At 38.0% G+C, this 21,129-nt stretch overlaps 1 protein-coding gene across 1 annotated transcript in view; it reads left to right on the top strand.

Annotated features, from left to right (window-relative positions):
- egf.L (epidermal growth factor L homeolog) overlaps window positions 1-21,129 on the top strand; it is a 76,245-nt gene that overhangs the window by 35,968 nt on the left and 19,148 nt on the right. Inside the window, exons 14-19 of the mRNA XM_041590122.1 lie at window positions 496-663; window positions 6,486-6,653; window positions 12,747-12,863; window positions 14,808-14,933; window positions 19,617-19,739; window positions 20,007-20,157. Coding sequence (XP_041446056.1) covers window positions 496-663; window positions 6,486-6,653; window positions 12,747-12,863; window positions 14,808-14,933; window positions 19,617-19,739; window positions 20,007-20,157 — 853 coding nt within the window. The remainder of the gene's footprint in view (window positions 1-495; window positions 664-6,485; window positions 6,654-12,746; window positions 12,864-14,807; window positions 14,934-19,616; window positions 19,740-20,006; window positions 20,158-21,129) is intronic.

Here is a 21,129-nt window from a genome sequence, read left to right as displayed (position 1 = left end):
TCTGAAAGCACATGACCAGACAAAATGACCTGACATGGCTGCCTACACCCTAATATTACAACTAAAAAAATACATTTATTGGTACAAGAATAAATATATCAATGGTAGAATGAACTACTTGCAAAGTACACAGTTTAACTACCTGCAATGTACACAGTGTAATAAAAACTTTACCATAAAAATCATGACAGAATGCCTTTAAGCACCATACCCTCTGCTAGAAACACACATACACATGTGTATATATATATCTTTAATATGTTTTATATTTTACTTGGCTTCTATACTATTATTACGTTACAGTATAAATAAAGTCACAACATATCCCACAGTGCTGTCTAATAGAATGGTGTTCACATCAAGCATGCAAATTTCATATAAATAGGGACCAAAACAGGAACTAACAAGGCTCCTGCTCATTAGAGCTTGCAATCTAAATGATGACATGATGTAACATATATTATTATTGATTTCAGCTGTCTATATATTTTACAGGCCATCCTTTTGACATATCAGTCTTTGAGGATCACTTATGGGTCTCTGACTGGGTTCAGCCATCACTTATAAGAATTGAGAAAAGAAACATACAGAACTGGGTACGTCTTCGAGGCAACATGCAAAGACCCTCTTCTGTTGTTATCGTGCATCCTTTGGCAAAGCCAGGTACATGTTTTCAACCAGTATGTTCTGAAGGTTCCAGTGAACTAAAATGGGAAATGATGTGCAGCAATTCTCAAGCTTTGTCACTCTATCTCCACAAAACAGTTTACGCTTTACGGTGGCCATAGATGTAGAGAGCCGCTCGTTAGGCGATGTTGCCAAATGAGCAGATCTCTACCCGATATGCCCACACTGAAGTTGGCGATATCGGGCTGATTCGATCTTGGGCCCTAGGCAGGGGCGAACCGTGGGCTGCTGCCGCCCCCCTCTCCCGCTCCATGCTTTAAAGTTTAGAGTCGGAGCGGGTCAAAAGGGGGGGTATCGCTAGTGCAACAATTGTGTACTGCGCTTTCTGCACTAGCAGAGCCGCATTTCCGGTTTAAAAAACTGAAATTTGGCTCGTAAAGTTACAGGAGGCGGCTTCTTGCCGCCCCTTGGAACTGGCCGTTCAGTGCCGCCTGAGGCAAGGTGCTCATCTTGCCTCATGGCAGGCACGGCCCTGGCCCTTGGGCCCGATACAATTTGATATGGATCCGATACAGGATGGTCGGATCGTGGGACCGCATAAACGCACAGATGCGACTGCAATCCAACTGGATTTTTTAACCTGCCCGATTGGCCAGATATCGATGGGGGAAGCCCGTCAGATGGCCCTGACCAGAATTGGTCTGTTCAGTCTTTGACAATTCTAATACCCACTTCATATTCTTCCTGTTATTTGATTATGAAAAGTAGAAGGCTGAATTGAAGGAACATGCAAGACGTGAATGGAAAATTTAAGATTTAGGTTTATTGTTTCAATTTACAGATTCAAATGTATATGATTTACTGTACCAGCTGAGAAGCTCCCTTTGTTTTAAGTGTTGCTAACAAATATACTTGATACCACGATACTGTTTGGATAGTGATAGACTAAAGAAGATAAGAGTTTTCTGTACAGCGTGTAAAAAATACTCCCATGTATTCGAGCGCACCCTTTGTAAGTGCATTCTTCATCTTTGTCCTACAGAAAAGAATCTTATGTATGGGAGTTTTTTTAGTAAACGTGTCATCTTAGACAGATAATAGAAGTGAAGTGACTAGTTCTCAGATTTCCACATTCCAGACTGTTGTCCTCAACTTTAGGCTCCTGTCCTTTTACCAAGAGCAGAATTACACTTACACTTATTATAACAGCTGGGGGGAAAGGGTGGCCTGGCAGAATCTGTTATAATCCTCACTGTCATCATGTCATTTATGTTTCCTATTAAAGTAGTGACAAGGAGCAATAGAGATAACAAAGACACAGGACAATATTATCACTGCCTGCTAACTTTCTGAGGTGATTGTGATGACATTGTCTCATCCAATCATATATGACAGTTTGGGAAACTCTGCCAACATAATTATGTTAAGAGTGTGTAGAGCTTAACAACTTGTGTCCCTGAACCAAATAAATATCATGTTATTACTGGGTAAATGAAGCAACTGAACTTACACAACAAAAGCAGTTGGCAAAGACAACCTTAACTAAAAATGGGTACCAGTTGGATGTCTTTTATTAGTTGTATTGAGTAATTCTTGGAACACTATGTACAGTAAAGCAAACCTATTATGAGTCATTGTGATATTTGACCTGAAAGATTGATATACTCCTTTTCCAAAATGTCATAGCCCTCTCATTCAGTCCTTCGTTAGGTCCATAAATATTTGGACAGAATTTTTTTTTCTAATTTTGGTTCTGCTTCTGTACATTACCATAATGAATTTTAAATGAAACAACTCAGATGCAGTTGAACTGCAGACTTTTAGCTTTAATTCAGTAGGTTGAACAAAAAGATTGCATAAAAATGTGAGGAACTAAAGCCTTTTTTAACACAATCTCATGGGCAGGTATGGGCAATTCCTTTGTTATGTCATTATCAATGAAGCAGATAAAAGCCCTGGAGTGGATTTGAGGGCGATGCTTGTATGTGGAAGATTTTGCCGTGAACAAACAACATGCGATCAAAGGAGCTCTCCATGCAGATGAAACAAGCCATCCTTAATCCAATATTAGGAGTGGCAAAATCTACAGTTTGGTACATCTGGAGAAAAAGAAAGCACTGGTGAACTCAGCAACGCAAAAAGACCTGGACGTCCACGGAGGATAACAGTGGTGGGCGATCGCAAAATCATTTCCATGGTGAAGAGAAACCGCTTCACAACAGCCAAACAAGTGAACAACACTCTCCAGGAGGTAGGAGTATCGATATCCAAGTCTACTATAAAGAGAAGACTGCATGAAAGTAAATACAGAGGTGCACTGCAAGGTGCACATCACTCATAAGCATCAAGAATAGGAAGGCCAGATTGGACTTCACTAAAAAACATCTAAAAAGCCAGCACAGTTCTGGAAAAACATTCTTTAGACAGATGAAACCAAGATCAACCTCTACCAGAATGATGGCAAGAAAAAAGTATGGAGAAGGTGTGGAACAGTTCATGATCCAAAGCATACCACATCATCTATAAAACATGGAGGAGGCAGTGTGATGGCTTGGGCGTACATGGCTGCCAGTGGCACTGGGACACAAATTTTTTGTATCCATGATGTGACACAGGACAGAAGCAGCCGAATGAATTCTGAGGTGTTTAAAGCAAAGAAGTGGAATATTCTTAAATGGCCAAGTCAGTCATCTGATCTGAACCCAATTGAGCATGCATTTCACTTGTTGAAGATTAAACTTCGGACAGAAAGGACCACAGACAAACAACAACTAAAAGCAGCTGCAGTAAAGAAACCCAGAATCTGGTGATGTCCATGAGTTCAAGACTTCAGGCTATCATTGCCAGCAAAGGGTTTTCAACCAAGTATTAGAAATGAACATTTTATTTTCAGTTTTTTAATTTGTCCAACAACTTTTGAGCCCCTGAAACGAAGTGATTGTGTTAAAAAAGGCTTTAGTTCTTTACTTTTTAGTGCAATCTTTTTGTTCAACCCACTGAATTAAAGCTGAAAATCTAAAAGTTGTCTCTGTCCAAATATTTATGGTGCTAACTGTATATATATATATATATATATATATATATATATATATATATATATATATGTATATATATATATATATATACACTAGTTTATACATTATTCACGCGTCTAAATTAAATTTTTACGATTCATTGTGGAAAGAACGTGCAGTTCAAAGATTGTTTATACTGTATAAATACATTGCTGCAGTTCTTTTGCACAACTTGCAGTCTGCTCAGGACCAGCATAAGAGAAGAAGGGGCACTTGTCATGGAGGAAAGCTAGGTTCCCAGTCTGAGCAAAACAAAATATATACAGAATAGATATTCAAACTGAAACAGGTTTGCTGTGTGCTATCAGTTGCAGTTCCACAAGAAGCCTGTAGGCTGATGTAGTCTTCAAATGTTAAAGGGGAACTCCGGTTTCCAAACCAAAATTTGATAAAGAGGCCCACATAACACAGAAACCCCTAATATACCCAACAAAGTTACATATTTCTTCAAAAGGTATGAATAAATGCCATTTTCTATGCTGAAATCCAGCTGTTTAACAGTTCTTCTCTTTCTGCATAATTTGAAATCCTGGCAGGGAAGGAGGGACTCAACAAATTGTAACAACTTCTCTACAGTTTACAGACAGCATGGAGGACCTGCATAACCCACAATGCATTGCACTGTAATGTTCCATTCCTTATTGGAATCACGTTGCAGAGAATTGTGGGGGCTGGAGGATGCAGGCTGAGGACAGATGGCTGCTGATACAAAGTAACAGTAGTCAGCCAGCTCAACAAAGTAGTCAGACAGATCAGCAGGGAGCTGGGCTAAGGGAGCTGTCAGAAATCATTAAAAAATCATGAAAAGTCTGCATATTTTTTTTTAAGTTGCTTTAAGTTATGTTTTCTTTTCAAAAAAGGCTAAGTTATGTTTTTGTGGAGTTCCCCTTTAAACTGTACATGTACCTTTAACCAAGAAGGCATGACCTTTTCCGTATAAGGAGTCTTATATGGCGTCATAATCTGGATCTTTGTACCAAGTTTACTAAAAATCATTTAAGCATAAATTAAACTTTGTTTTTCCGCCTAGAAGAATTAATTAGATCCTAATTGGGATCAAGTACAAGGTAATGTTTTATTATTACAGAGAAAAAGGAAATCACTTATAAAAAGTATAATTATTTGATTAAAATGAAGTCTATAGGAGATGGCCTTCCTGTAATTCGGAGCTTTCTTGATAAGTGGTTGCTGGTTAACAGATCCCATGGCTGTAACTGTTTTTGAAGTTATTTTTGAATTGGTTTCAAAAATAGATGAATGCCTTTCATTCATTTCACTCCCGTGTTAAAAAAGAAATAAAAAGTAATTTAGCCTTCTGTTTCTCTAAACCATAAAGGGATCAAATCCAAGAGCAAATAAAAAAGCATATAAAGCATATACAGCTAAACAGAAGATCCAATTACCTCTGGGATCCCCATGGCCAGTTTTAAAGTGGAACTTACACCTTTAAAATGTATGGCAGTCCTCCACTGCTGTGCAATTTACTTCATGGTTGGTTTGGAATGATTTTTTGTTACCATTGAAAAATGCAAGAACATGCAAATTGCTACACTAATTAACTTACATTTATAGTGATTGGTCCAGGACCCATCTGCCTCTCTTACTAGGTGACCATGTAATAGCTTAAAGGACCTAACGGGTTAAAAACCTTCCAGAAACCTTCAACTAATTGACCTATTACGGATGCAGCTAAATATGAATCTGCTCCAGAGAGCTTTCCATGAATGGTGAAAGTGATAAGTAGGATTTGTACTATGCAGTATCATACATAATGAATGCTCCTTGACTTGAGCGCACATATCGGCAAATGCTGCTTCTTTTTTTTATCGTTCTGTGATATCTGAATTTTTGGAAACAAACTAAAAAACATTTCCCTTGGAGCCAACAGCTGATACCCCTGAGGTCATCACATAAGAGCACGTTTCCATTCACAAAAAAAGGTGCCAATGTGTTGAGCTGTGAAAAACAGAGCTGGTGTCCATCGTTTGTTCAATAAAGTCTTTCTGCAATGTGACATGGAAAAACAATAGCAGGTAGCCTGGGATGAATTGAATCCCCTCCCAAATATGTTGTTATTGACAAAGCATTTAAGGCACACACAGGTATATTATATATGAAAGGATTATTTGGTGAGATTATGATGCCGTCCTCTCTGAATAGAGACTAATATACAAATGTATCACTCAAGTTCACACAGTCTTTGTCACTACATAGCAGCCAATCTTTTATTGTGTTTTGGAGAATGGAATTAGAGAAGCTGGTTTGTTTTGATACCCTTCATGGATTGAATTGTATTCCTGGCTGGGACATACAGAATGGAAAGGGAAGAATGCTATTTTATTTGCCTTCATGTAGCACAAAGGAAGCTTTACTGTGCTGACAATATAATCTAAGAATACTTGATACATGTTCAGATATTCTGCCTTGGCATGGCTGTGCTCTACGGGAGTGTCCTCATTCATCTTCTTTGAAGGCCCCGGCTTATTCCCTGGCTTTTGTTCAAAGTGAAATTTGTTTGCTTGTTAGATGACGAGCACTTTAATTCGGCTTTTAGTTTAAAGTTAGTCTCTGCTTATCACAAAACACGCACTAAATTATGTGGCAGCCTCCGCAGCACCTGACTGTAATAAAACATAATGCTGTTCTCTATCTTTAATTTTGATCCTATTATACCTCTTAATATGTTTTATTTTAATAAAGGACTAAGCCTTTTTTGAGTAGCTTAGAAATGACTAATGAGGTAAATATGTAATTTGTTTAAAATGAAGTTTTACTGGGTCTCAGTCGTTGCAGATGACAGCCCCCTGCCTAGAAAAGAGAAAGACGGGAACAATCAAACAGCTCATTCTGAATCATTTTTTCCTGGGCCACTTCCCTCCAGCAACACTGAAATGGGCACGAGAGAAGCGTCTAGCAGCAGAAATGGGTTGGTGGCAGAAATTATGGTGTCAGGTATGATCATCTGTCTGCGCCCTCTCTAAAACAGCTTTCTTAATGGGGCAAACAAGTTGTGTGGAATAATACAAGTATTTTGTTTTTAATTTGATATTTAGATTTGTGTAAATTGTATACTTTTTTACAGGCCTAAAAAAGATTTTTTAATACACTTATAAACGAAGGCTAAATATTAGCCAGAACAAAAAGTATCCATTCATGTGGCATACTTTGAAAGGATAATATTATTGCTGAGACAATGGCTTTGGTCTGTTTGCTATTATCTGAATTATTTTTTCTAGTCACATCAGCAATGTTTGGTATTAAAAATGTCACTCTCTATACTCTTCACAAAATATATGTGTAACTGCATGAAATCACTGCTCAAACACAGTGTTAAATGGAAATGGCTAATGTTAGCTTGAACAAACACACTATATTATGCCTCCAGTCTTGATATGTAATCTGGCTAAACCTTGTTGCTGTTGTACAGTATTTAAGAATATGTGAATGTGCCAACAATTAGCTGTGCTTTGCGTCCTTTGTGTTTTTTAAAAGGCAAGTCAACCCCAAAAAAAAAAATGTGCCTAATAAAAAGAAACACAATTCTAAGCAGCTTTCTAATATACATGTATTAAACATTTTCAGTGCTTTTAAAGTTATTTGTAAGCACATTTGCCATTGAAGCAGGATTTGCTTAAATCTTGGTTGCTACTTTCTAAACAATGTTGCAAAAGTCTTCGTTCCCAGCAAAGTCAGTTGTGTTGTCTTACATTGAATCAATGAGCCACCAGGACAGAGACTAAAAAAGGGACAGACAAACACTGTTTTAATTAGCAATACAAACACAAATAACTTAAAAGCTATAGAACATTTGCAATAAATGTATTTTGCGAAGTTGTTTAGAATTATCTTTTCTTTTATTAGGCAAAATATTATTTTTGGTTTTCCCTTTAATCACTATATATATATATATATACAGAAGATAATTTATAAACCAAGTTGCCAGTTTTGTTAATATGACATGCGATTGAATGTGATGAATGATGTGTTTTCTTTCAGATATCATATTTTTGTTTAGGTCTTTATGTCCTCAGGGGCACATTTACTATTGGTCGAATATCGAGGGTTTATTAACCCTCGATATTCGACCATCGAAGTAAAATCCTTTGACTTCGAATATCGAAGTCGAAGGATTTACCGCAAATACTTCGATCGATCGATCGAAGGAAAAATCGTTCGATCAGAAAAATCTTACAAAACTTATGGGGAAGGTCCCCATAGGCTAATATTGGAGCTCGGTAGGTTTTAAGTGGCAAAGTAGGTAGTCAAAGTTTTTTTTAAAGAGACAGTACTTCGACTATCGAATGGTCGAATAGTCGAACGATTTTTAGTTCGAATCGTTCGATTCAAAGTCGTAGTCGAAGGTCGAAGTAGCCTATTCGATGGTCAAAGTACCCCAAAAAAACCTTCGAAATTCGAAGTTTTTTTTTTACTTCGAATCCATCACTCGAGCTTATTAAATGTGCCCCTCAGTGTGCTATGTTTTTGAAAGCAACGCAGCTACTTTATGAATGTGAATGCATGTTTATCAGTCATACCTTGCCCTGGCATACCTTTTGTATTGTAATTATTAACAGCAACTATCTGTGTAAGTCCCCTTCCTGCACTGCTCCTGAATTACTACAGTAGTTCTGGGTAACACAAAACAACTATAGTTGTATGACTTCTCTGATATGTACTTGGTGTTTCTTCAAGATGAAGCATTTGATTTCATGACTAGAGACCAACTGAGTACAATGTCCCCTTGAGACCAGCTCGCACACAACAAATTGTGCTGTATACAGAAACTTGTGACCTTTGTGAAGCACAAACATTCTAGTGTTATATTGCCAACTTATTTAAGTAGCTGCTGTGATAGACAACTGGATGACTGTTAAAGAAGCATATAATTATGAAGCCAAGCATTCATTTTGTGCATATATTATATATTAATATCCCATGAAACCAAAGCCAAGGTTAGACCAGTTACAATATACCACCAAAAACCAATAAACAGAAAGGTGACTATACTTGTGTACATAATTATTTTGATACCATCATACAATTTTATAAAACAATCTACTAATAAGGTATGTTGTTCAGATTATGTTTTAGAAATCTCAAGGAAATGTAGTTACTTACAGTACACTAAATTTAAATGATTAAAATCGTGTTTCCTTCAGTCTTGGAGTACACAATCACAGCAAGCAGGCAGACACCATTTTGTGGACACTGTTATTAAAGGATAAGTAAGATATATTGGTTTGGTAGGTAGCACCATCCATTGGTAGAGATTTGAAACAAGAAGGTGGTGTGCAAGGTCAATGGTAATAATTAATAGCATAGAAAAAAGAGGAAAAAGTATGACCCATATGGTTGCACCTTCCCACCTCCATTAGCTGAGTTCCCAAAGCAAGAAAGTAAAACGTAACTTTTATTGATCACATTCTAAAATTAACATGGATGCTTAGAATGCGGATTAGACAGTTGCCTACTTTCGCCGTTCAATACGCCTGCCTGCGTCGGCGAGGGAAGAGCAGGTCTCTATATTAGACTTAGCTGCCGGCTTGACCCCGCACCGCCCTTACTTAGTGATTCTATGAGACTGCTAGACAGAAAGTGTCCAACACACGGAGCGCTATGCAAGTAAATCACATTGGTCGTGTTACAGGAAAAGTAATGTGTCACCTTATATGGTTTACCAAATCTATCCATTACCTTTGTTGTGTTATGGATGTACTTAGAGGCTACTCTAACTCCATAATTCAAAAAGCCTACTTCAGGGCAGCTAATACGCAAAGAATTGATTTACTAACCAAGACTAAAAACTCTGCTAACCCAACTGAGCAACCAACCAGATTCATCAGTACCTTTTGTAGACAATGGCCAGAGATTAATTCCATTCTGACAAAACACTGGCATATATTACTCACAGATCCTGTCTTGGCTACATCAATAGACTGCCGTCCACAAGTATGTAGCCGTAGAGCACCAAATTTACGGGATCGTCTGGTTAGGAGTCATCTTTCTAAACATAAGATAAAACCTGTGAGAACAGGCACATTTCCATGTGGGAAATGCAAAGCGTGTAAGTACATCCATAACACAACAAAGGTAATGGATAGATTTGGTAAACCATATAAGGTGACACATTACTTTTCCTGTAACACGACCAATGTGATTTACTTGCTAATCTGCCCATGCAATAAAATGTACATAGGTAAGACCAATCGAGCTTTCAAGAGGAGAATCCTTGAACACGTGACAAGTATTGACAATGCCTCAGATTGGGTCAAAACTAACAAGAAGCTTCCACCGGTTAGCAGACATTTCATGGAATATCATAATAGCATAAGTAAGGGACTACAAGCGGTTGGTCTATTTAACATTAATTTAGGGATCCGAGGAGGCGACTTAGAGACATCGCTTCTCTCCAAGGAAAGTGAATTAATCTTTCTACTAAACACCTTAAGTCCGCAAGGTCTCAACGAAAGCATTACCATGAATATTTTCATTTAACCATACTTTGTGCCATGTTATGCTTACACCCTGCATCTCCATATATATTTAATTTCTAATTACAATTGTATAATAATGAGGGGACTTTTCCCTATATATTGGTGCTTTTTGTAACATATGTTCAGCTGTTTCCACAAATGTTGCTAAAACAACAATGATACTTTTTTATTCTAATATACTTGTACTATTGTTGCCAATGACACTAACTACAGTTTGCCCTGTGGAGGTATTGGGCTGATGCATTGGGTAATGTATAGCTCCACCTCCTGTGTCGTGATTGGCTCATTCAAATTTTGAGAGGTATTCACCTCCATACTTAAACCTGCACTGATTCAGCGCCAAAAATTAGCCTTTGACAAAGCTTGCAGCTCAGCAAGCGAAACGCGCGTCAGGCGCTCCTTGAATTTCTTTTTTAATTGTTAGGCAGGGACGGTGCACGGGAAAACTGGTGGCTAAAAACGGAAGGGTGGAAGGGTGGAAGGGTGGTCTGGGCTGTACCGGTACGCTAACACGGCGCATAGCGCTCCGTGTGTTGGACACTTTCTGTCTAGCAGTCTCATAGAATCACTAAGTAAGGGCGGTGCGGGGTCAAGCCGGCAGCTAAGTCTAATATAGAGACCTGCTCTTCCCTCGCCGACGCAGGCAGGCGTATTGAACGGCGAAAGTAGGCAACTGTCTAATCCGCATTCTAAGCATCCATGTGTAGCTAATTCTGGCGGAATAATATAGCAGACAGCACATGCAATTTGGCAGATCTGCTCGCCACTCAGCTAGAAATGGTATTAGCTCTTAAGGACGTTGTGTGAGTCTAAACATGACGAATTCCTCTGTCTTCACATAGACTATTGCTCACGACATTCGTCCCTAATAGTGTTCAAGTGATTACAGACTGCCCCAATTAGACGCGACTTGGGCCCATAAATCATTTCTGGCTCATATTCTCAGTACCAACCTTACCCTGTATTACACCCACTCCATATATACACAGTGGACCACCAGCATTCCAATACTGTGGGGATAGGTGTGGGCAAATTGCCATTATTGGTGTTCAAAAACCCACACTATTCCCACTTTCAATCACCGTTTACAAGCTACTGACCACGAGTCTATTTCAGCTTCCTCACCTAACCTTGATTTTAATACACACTTTGTTTATTTCGTTTCATATTAATTTTAGAATGTGATCAATAAAAGTTACGTTTTACTTTCTTGCTTTGGGAACTCAGCTAATGGAGGTGGGAAGGTGCAACCATATGGGTCATACTTTTTCCTCTTTTTTCTATGCTATTAAAGGATAAGTAAACCTTTAAAATAAGTGAATGTAAAATTGATGAGGATACTATTCTAAGAACTTAGAATTTCAAGATATTAAAGGATACATGTACTGTTAATATGAATGAATTTTGTAACAACCGCCAATTGATGGTCAGTTTCTGACCATTCTGACCACCAAGTAGTCAAGGAAGTTGTCAGTAAAAAGAAAGAAAGAGGGCTGGTTTGCAGGGATGGGCGAATTTGACCCGTTTTGCCAAAAATTTGTCACCGGCGAAATGTCGCAGACGCCCATTAAAGTCTATGGGCGTCAAAAATGCGGCGAAATTGTTTTGACGGGAGTCTTTTTTTTGACGCACACCACCATACAAGTCTATGGGCGTAATTTTTTCGGTGAAACAAGGCCAAAAAATTCTCCCATCCCTACTGGTTTGATGTTCTTCTGGTTAGTAAAAAAATAGAAACCTTTCTCAAATGATTCCTAACCAGAAGAAAATCAGACCAGCCTCTTTGTTTCTCCTGACAACTTCCTTGACTACTTGGTGGTCAGAATGGTCAGCAGGTGGTACTGTAACAAAATTCATTCATTTTAACAGAACATGTATCCTTTAATATCTTGGAATTAAAAAAAAAAAAAAATAATGAATGTACATTGCAAAAGTTCTTAGAACAGCACTCCCTTCAAGTGTACATTCACTTATTTTAAAGGTTTACTTATCCTTTAAGACAAGTTTGGTATCACCCCAACATCTTTTGTATATGCCACAATGGGGGACCTAATGCCGGTGCCTATGCACAGGCTACACAATTATAGATTGTGAATGAGAGGAGTGCAGGTATATCTAGAAACTGCTGAATGGAATATGAAAGTAATTTACTGACCTGCCTATATGCATGAGGCATAGAGGAGGGGCAGGCAATATATGATTGACAGTTCGAATTTTTAAATACATTTATAACAGGTATGGATCTTTTAATTCAAAAAAAGAATTTGGGTTTCGTTTTTAATCTGCAAAGGACTTTTATTATACATTTTTTTATGTGTGGGTGACAGGTCCCCTTTAAAAGAGAGGGAAAGTCATCCTGCGCTTGGGGTGCCAAATGTTAGGCACCCCCAAGTGATTGTATTGACTTACCTGAAACCCCGGGCCGTGCTCCTATCAGCAGAAAACTGCACCCCAAGTGCAGGATGACTTTCCTTCTCCTTTAAGTAACCTGTGCACTTGAATTGCTTTTGTTAGAAATATACAGTGATGCACTTTGTTTGATCATCAACAGATGACAGTGGCTGCATTGATATTCACTGTGATATCAATGCACATTGCGTCTCATCAGAGGATGGCCCAAGATGTCAATGTTTGGAAGGATTCTCTGGGAATGGCAAGTCATGTCATGGTGAGTTCCACAACAAATGCCCACTCTTCAACAAGTATTTTGGTTGGAGATCATCAGAAGACACTAGTATAGTTTAAATATTTTTAAAACCCTAGCCTTTTTTTTACTGAAATCGCTATATTTCAGTAAAAAAAATCATTTTATCTCTCTCTCTCTCTGGATATGTACAGTAATATAGGCCAATTTACAGTATAATATAATACACATGTATAATGTATGAGGCTTATAGTGCACATTAGAATTTATTGTTCCTCTATACAGACAGCATGGATTTAACAATAGTGAAGGTAAAAGGGGAAGGTAGTGATGAAAAAAATGAAGTTGTTGCAGTTTGGGTGCGGTAAAGAATAAAAGAGTTCAATGCATTTTTGTCACGCTTGTCCTGTGTGATTTGTTACTGGTACAGAAGTCGCCGATGTAAGCCTAGCCTTAGATGGCAAAGGAGAAAGACATGTTGTGCATTTCAGTTGATGTAGTCCTAACAGGAGTCTGTCAGTTGGAAAAAATGCTTGTCATTGGGAACAAAAGCACAGCTGTGTATCTCTGCTGCATGTTATTCAACGGCGCTGCCCTAAATTGTAGTGGAAATTTAGCATACCTGAATGGTGTTCAGTGTCGGACTGGGATGCTTGGGGCCCACCAGAAAACCTTAGACAGTGAGCCCACTTTCCAAACTATTATTCCTCCACGCCACTCTCAACCTCTTTATTCTTCTAGTCTTTTATATCTACTTACTATATTTTTCCATTATTAAGCATTTTTCCCCATAAAAGAATAGGTAAGGATCGTGAAATATGCTAAATGGTTAGAAGCAAGAGAGCCCACTGACACCTGGGCCCACCGGGAGTTTTCCTGGTATCCCCGTGGACCAGTATGACACTGATGGTGTCCCATGATTGAGAAGACTCAACATTTCCTTTATCTTATTTTGTTTGTTTAAACTCTGCCCTTTCCAAGTGCCCCGTTTCTTCTTTCTCCCTCCATTCCTATGGAGTTCTCACTGCCGATTCTGTTTCTCCCTTCTCACACCACAAATAGAATTTCGGACACCTACTGTTGTTTCATGTCCCAAGCAGACTACCAAACATTACTTGTCTTTCTTTTAATCTTTCACTTTTACTGTCAATGTAATGAATGCCGCATAATTTCCGCTATGTAAGAACCAATCGTTCATAAAAGGACACATTTTAAGGGCTATGGCACACTGAAATATTTCATTTTCATAACAGGGATTATGCATTTTTTCAGTTAAACCATAATACTGCAGCTGCCAGTCACTAAAATATTATTACAGCATTCTCATTTGTTTGCATAGCAGCAGACTGATTTTCATATTCTCTAAACTCGACATTAGAAAATGTGCAGCTGTTCAGGTTTGGTAGCTATATACTTGCACTGACAACAATATTTATATAATCTGTTGTAATTAATGCCTTGTAAACCAAAGCAAGTTCATTGGTCAGATGTTATACATTACTTCTCAAATCATTTTGCTTTAGATTGTACCTTTAAACAAACATATAAAACATACGTTTCAGTTGAAAGCTCATATTTTGCAGAAAAATAGAAATAGGAGAAGCAGATAGAAATAGGATCAGCATTTCTGCAGTGCCATCTGTAGAATCTGATATTCTTAAAAGGGACATGTCACCTTAAGAAATAATTGCAAATCCAAATTAAATAAACTTACACTAGATTCACACATTATCCCCCCCCCCAGCTATGGGTTCAGGGCACTGCACCTGGGCTGGTCTGAAAGGGAGAGTTTTTTGCACAGTAAATTCAAATTGAGCTGCTTCCTTTTTGCCTTTGGGCTTGACAGTGTCCTACATTTGTGGGGGCATGTAATTCAGTCACTGCTAGTTGTTGAAAAAGGCAATACAATTCAAATTCTTCATTAAAAATTGACATCATTCAACATTTTATGTATGATTTTGTTTGTAGATATTGATGAATGTTCTCTTCACATTGCTGCATGCCACGCTCACCAGACAGAATGTATTGATACAGAGGGGGGTTATATCTGCAAGTGCAAGTATGGCTACATTGGAAATGGACTTCACTGTATAGGTAAGGAAACTGTGCAGCTTTAAGGGACATTATCATGATTATTATAGGACTGTTAAATCCTCAACTGATTTTTTTTCCTGAAATGTAAGTATAATGGTTTGCTCTGAAATGTTAATTTGATGAAAGATTGCCCTTTAATAAGGCTAAGTGAGCATTCTACTTTGTAGCAATGTTCTGGATATTTTTGGCACTGGTGGAACTATTCATTTATCTTTAGATTGAAGTTATTTTAGCAATAAGTGTAGCAGATTTGCCCTTGTAATAAATGTTTATTTCCTTAGACAGTTTAAAGTTTTATGGAGACGCACAGAACATTCAGTCTCTTCTGTTAATTTACTTGAATGTGTCTGAGCAGGAGCTGTTGTGTTGCTTGGCTCAGCAGATGCATTCTCTGTTGACTTAAGCAGAATATAACTCCAAGTGATTAAGATGGACTGTACCCTATACACTCCACTGGAAAAAAAATGAGTAGATGTGTTATCATTAGCGTGATCAAAGCTTTAGGAAAAGGAGTCCTGATTAGCTTTCCTTGGGACAAATTAACTAAAGGGTCAAATTTACGATCGAGCGAATTTATGCTCTGGCGAATGGACGTAACTACGCAAATTCACTAAGATGTGGATTTTACTGAACGTTACCTCTATCGCCAGACTTGCCTTCGCCACCTCATACCAGGCGAAGTGCAATAGAGTAGATAGGAGTTCCTACAAAAATAGTCCCAAAAAACTAGTGTCTTTTCCTTTTTCAGGGTGATAGGCTGAAAAAGAGCATACATTTTTTTGGGGTAACCGGCTTCCCCCCTACATTTCCTAACATATGGCACATAAACTATACACTGGGCTCATGTGTAGGGCAATATAACAACTTTATTCTATTTTATTAAGGTTTCCACGGGCTTGTGTAGTGTAATGTATTTGTTGCAACATATATGTCCATTGTACTTTAGCTTCCTGGCGTATGCAAATTAGCCAACGCTAGCGCAACTTCGCTGCGCAACTTCGCCAGCGTTTGGCACCCTGGACGCAACATCGTGTTTAAGTGAATTAGCGTTGTCCTGGCAAAACTACACCTGGGGAAGTGTTGTGCTGTGAGCGAAGCCATCGCTGGCTAATCTTCGGATGTTTGTGAATTTGCCACTTATCTGGAAAGACATTATCTAGAAAGTTCAGAATTACTAAGAATGCCATCACCCATAGACTCCATTTTAAGCAAATAATTCTAATTTCTAAAAATGATTTCCTCTTTCTCTCTAAAAATAAAACAGTACCTTGTACTTGACAATGTATAAAGGTGGCCATACACGTAGAGATGCGCTTGATTGGCGATTTTGCCAAACGCGCGGATCTCTCCCTGATATCAGGCTGATCCTATAGTGGGCCCTAGATATCCTAGACTTTTGGCCAGATATCGAACGGAAAAGTCCGTCGGATCGCCCTACACAAGGGCCAATAAGCTGCCAATTTCGGCAGCTTTTATCGCCCCATGTATGGCCACCTTAAACTTGAATCCATATTGGTGACAAAGCAAACCTATTGGGTTTATTTAATGTTTAATTGATTTTTAGCAGACTTAAAAGTATGGTGATCCAAACTACAGAAGGAACCCCTCAGCTAATGTTTCTCTTTTATTTGTTTTTTGTTTCTTTGCAATAAATTAATGTTCTCAGGGAAAACCTTAAAGGGATACTGTCATTTTTTTCAAAATGAATCAGTTAATAGTGCTGCTCCAGCTGAATTCTGCACTGAAATCTATTTCTCAAAAGAGCAAACAGATTTTTTTTTATATTCAATTTTGAAATCTGACATGGGGCTAGACATATTGTCAATTTTTCCAGCTGCCCCAAGTCATGTGACTTGTGCTCTGATAAACTTCAATCACTCTTTATTTCTGTACTGCAAGTTAGAGTGATATCACCCCCCTCCCTTTCCCCCCAGCAGCTAAACAAAAGAACAATGGGAAGGTAACCAGATAGCAGCTCCCTAAAGGTGGCCATACATGGATAGATCCGCTCGTTTGGCGATGTCGCCAAACGAGCGGATCTCCCTCCGATATGCCCACCTTGAGGTGGGCAATATCGGGCAGATCCGATCGTGGGCCCTAGGGCCCAACGATCGGATCCTAGCATTCGGCAAACGGGCGGTCGGATTGCGGGACCGCATCAACGAACAGATGCGGCCGCGATCCGACGGGATTTTTAAACCCATCCGATCGAGATCTGGCCGACTTTCGGCCAGATCTCGATCGGGGAAGCCCGTCGGGGGCCCCCATACACGGGCCAATAAGCTGCCGACACAGTCTGTCGCCAGCTTTTATTGGCCCGTGTATGGCCACCTTAACACAAGATAACAGCTGCCTGGTAGATCTAAGAACAGCACTCAATAGTAAAAACCCATGTCTCACTGAGACACATTCAGTTACATTGAGTAGGAAAAACAGCAGCCTGCCAGAAAGCATTTCTGTCCTAAAGTGCAGGCACAAGTCACATGACATGGAGCAGCTGGGAAATTGACAAAATGTCTAGCCCCATGTCAGATTTCAAAATTGAATATAAAAAAATCTGTTTGCTCTTTTGAGAAATGGATTTCAGTGCAGAATTCTGCTGGAGTAGCACTATTAACTGATGGGTTTTGAAAAAAACATGTTTTCCGATGACAGGATCCCTTTAATGACCAAAACCACTACACTGTCACTCCCTTTCTACACTATAAGTGCACATGTATAGTTTTAGGAATTTAGCCAAATAAAGCCACTCAGTGCCAATACAGACTGCTAATTACAAATCAGAATATTTCACTAGGGGAAACTAATAAAAGCACTATTATACAGCACTAACAATTAAATACATATGAAGGAAAAGCAGCCATTTCTAATAATAAAATCCCAAATATAAAATTCTAATCTATTGTATATAATTGTATTTGTGTGATATAACTTAATAAACAATATTAAAAACATCAAACTCTGCCTACAGATCTTTCATCAAAAATAGAATTTTCCCCAACAGAAGGCCAGATTATAATTGGAGTGATTGAGCAACATCTGAATGTCCACTACTTTTTTCTGCAATTCTTTCCTTTTTCTTGGCAGCTGTAAAGAAAATGACAAACTGGAACAAGGGCATAGATTTATTGGAAATCATTCATATGAATAAAAAAACTCAAATTGACATTGACCCGGTTGTATTGCTCATCAAATAACTCAGATTTTGATGAATAGTCATGAGGGTCACTGAGCTGACACTTGTGGGCTTAGTCACTTAATGCAGTATCAGCAGGATGCAATTCTAGTTTAGTGCAAAATCTACCTAATGATCTGGATTTTTATAACTAAAACCTATAGTGCAGACTATCTCCTATGTGGAGGTCTTAAAAATATTTTTGTATGTAAATAGAAATGAACAAGTCTCATTAGAATTTGTATTTAAAGGCAAGTAAATCTTAGATACATATATCAGTCGTTTTTGTTTTGTTTTTCTATAATTGTTTCTTGTATTTTACAGGAAAAAAAACCTTATAAGAGATGTATATTTTAAGGCAACATGTAGGCCAGGCAGGCAGGTAGGTTAGGATTCATACTAATGAGTTGTGTCATAAACAACAGTGGTGACAGTAGGTGGGAACCATCACAAATTGAGTTCCAAAAAGAAAAAGGTTAAAAAAATAGTTTTTTGTCACCAGAAGGCTTGATTTTTTACTGTGATTTTTGAGTAATGTAACCCTAATAATTACATATGTGCGTAGTAGTGGAAAGTTGACAATACCATTAATGGTAGGTTTTTGCCTTTGACACTCTAACAGGGGCTTATGTGTACTTTTACGATGTTATAGAATGTCCTTTTTCTTAGCAGCTTTTCAATTGGTCTTCATGTTAAATTGTTATTGTCACCTTGTTCCTATTTAGAACCTCTCCTATTCATTTTCCAGTCTTTCATTCAAACCACTGCTTGGTTGCGAGAGTAAATTGACCAACAGCAGCCAGGTAGCTACTGAAATTCCAACGTGGAGAACTACTGAACAAAAAATAATAAATAATAATAATAATAAATAATTCAAAATAACGACACATTATGAACAATTGCATATTGTCTCCGTTTATAACAGCCATTATGATACCTCAAAGTTGAACAAACGCTTTAATGACTGTGTAAGATATCAGTGCTAAATAAATGGGTTCCATAACTGCATTGTAGTACCTTACAATGCAGTCTTGAAAACAGCTCAACAACAACAAAATATCAGTCTATCTATCCATTCGTCTATCTAAGAAATGTATGCAGAGATCAAAAGCATGTCAGCCCCAGTAAGAATCACTGACCTAAATTTGTGCTTGATTAAAGCTGTAGGACTTGTGTACAGTGTAGGCACTAAATTGCACAACTGGCAGTAGCAACCAATAAGGTTAGCAATTGCACTTTGTAGCACCTATGTTCGTATACCAGATCCTGCATTCGCAGACAATTATTCCAAAGGTCTAAGCTTCTTAAAACGGAGATCTTGTTTCCAGAGATAATTATTAGTGCTCCTCCGCAATAGTATTTGATATATATATGATATAGTCATTGCTGTTTCTGACCTTCATTTATCAATAGTGAAATATATACAGACATTCAACAATGATGATGTTGTTCTGTGATGTAAAGAGCAAGGCCTACAATGCTTTTAACAGGAATACTTTGTCTGGCAGATATTGATGAGTGCAGTCTGGGAACTCATACATGTGGCGAAAATGCAGTGTGCACCAATACAGAAGGGAATTACACCTGCACGTGCACTAATGCCTTTCCAGGAAGCACAGTCGACTGTACTGGTGAGTCATCGTTTAAAATGCTCGCAAAGCCTCATACCGGATCCAAAGAACATTAAATATTTAATAACTTGCTGATTTTACTTAGTCACAGATTTTTTTTTTTTGCTTATGTTATGACGGCCATGTTTTCTGTAAAGAAAAATCATTCTTCTTCTCTCATCTCTCATCTTGTATTAAAAACATTATTTAAATCAGTAAATTCCCATTTTCTTGTGAAGTTTTTTATGTTTTAATATTTTACAAATGAAGTTGTGCGTATATTTCTAGAATTTTCTACGACCATCAACACTCCCATAATGAGTACAAACAATGTTCCAGGCAAGACAGTAATAAGAGAATGTCCCCTATCTTATGACGGATACTGTCTCAATGGAGGAGTGTGCATTCATTTCCCACAACTGGAAGATTACGGGTGCAGGTATACTACATGGTGCAAAATGTATACACAACACTTAAGGGGTTATTTATCAAAGTCCGAATTTATCTCAGTATTTTCTGCTACAAACTCCAATCGAATTCACTCTGGTTTTTTACATTGTTTATTGTTACATTTTCCCGAAAATTTGCTTTGCGGGAAAAGAAATCAGATTTTCACGTTTTTTCCTGATTTTTCACCTGTAAACTACATGAAACTCAAATTTTGCCTGAACTCAGAAAACTTTGGGGTATTGCATGAAACCCAGCACACATCAAAAAATCATCGGGACTTCTCAAGTGTTGTGTATACTTATATGCAACCTCAACAGGTCTTAGATGCCGGATTTTCTGATTCGGACTTTTCCATCCTTGGGGTTTAATAAATCCAGAGAAATTCGTGAGTCCGATTTTATAAAAAAGAAAATCACGCATTTTTCATGATTTTTGTATTCGGAGTTTAGTAAATAGCCCCCTAAAAATTGTTGACTGGCATGTCCTGTAATAAATATTTTGTTATTCAGTGTTTATTTTTATTAACGCTCTGCTGAATAATCTTTGCAAAGAATACTACATCCTGTATATATTTTTTTCAACTTCAAAGCTGAAGAATATTCCTTTATAACATTTGCTAACGTGTATACAAACTCTTGATGGGGTTAATTGAGGCTTGTAGAATAAATAAACCATTCCTTTATTAGTTTTACATTTCTATAATGGCAGAAATGAAAGTACATGCATCCTCGTGTCGTGTCAAATCTGCTGTAAATGTAATTAACCTTTGCATGGAGTCTACTGTGTATACAGACAACTATTGCAGATAGTGAATAAAATACATTGAAATTACATTGAAACTTTTAAAACATTGGCCTAAGAGTGTCTTTAAACCCTTCGAAAAAACCAATGTAATAAACCCAATCTTCATTGCCCATTTTCTGTTTCACAGCACAGTAGATGGCACTGTTGGCCTGTTTAA

The sequence above is a fragment of the Xenopus laevis genome, chromosome 1L (assembly GCF_017654675.1).
Source record: "Xenopus laevis strain J_2021 chromosome 1L, Xenopus_laevis_v10.1, whole genome shotgun sequence".
In the NCBI taxonomy this organism is placed as follows: Eukaryota; Metazoa; Chordata; class Amphibia; order Anura; family Pipidae; genus Xenopus; species Xenopus laevis.
The sequence above is the reverse complement of the archived record's forward strand: the minus strand, read 5'-3'. Positions and strand labels throughout refer to the sequence as shown.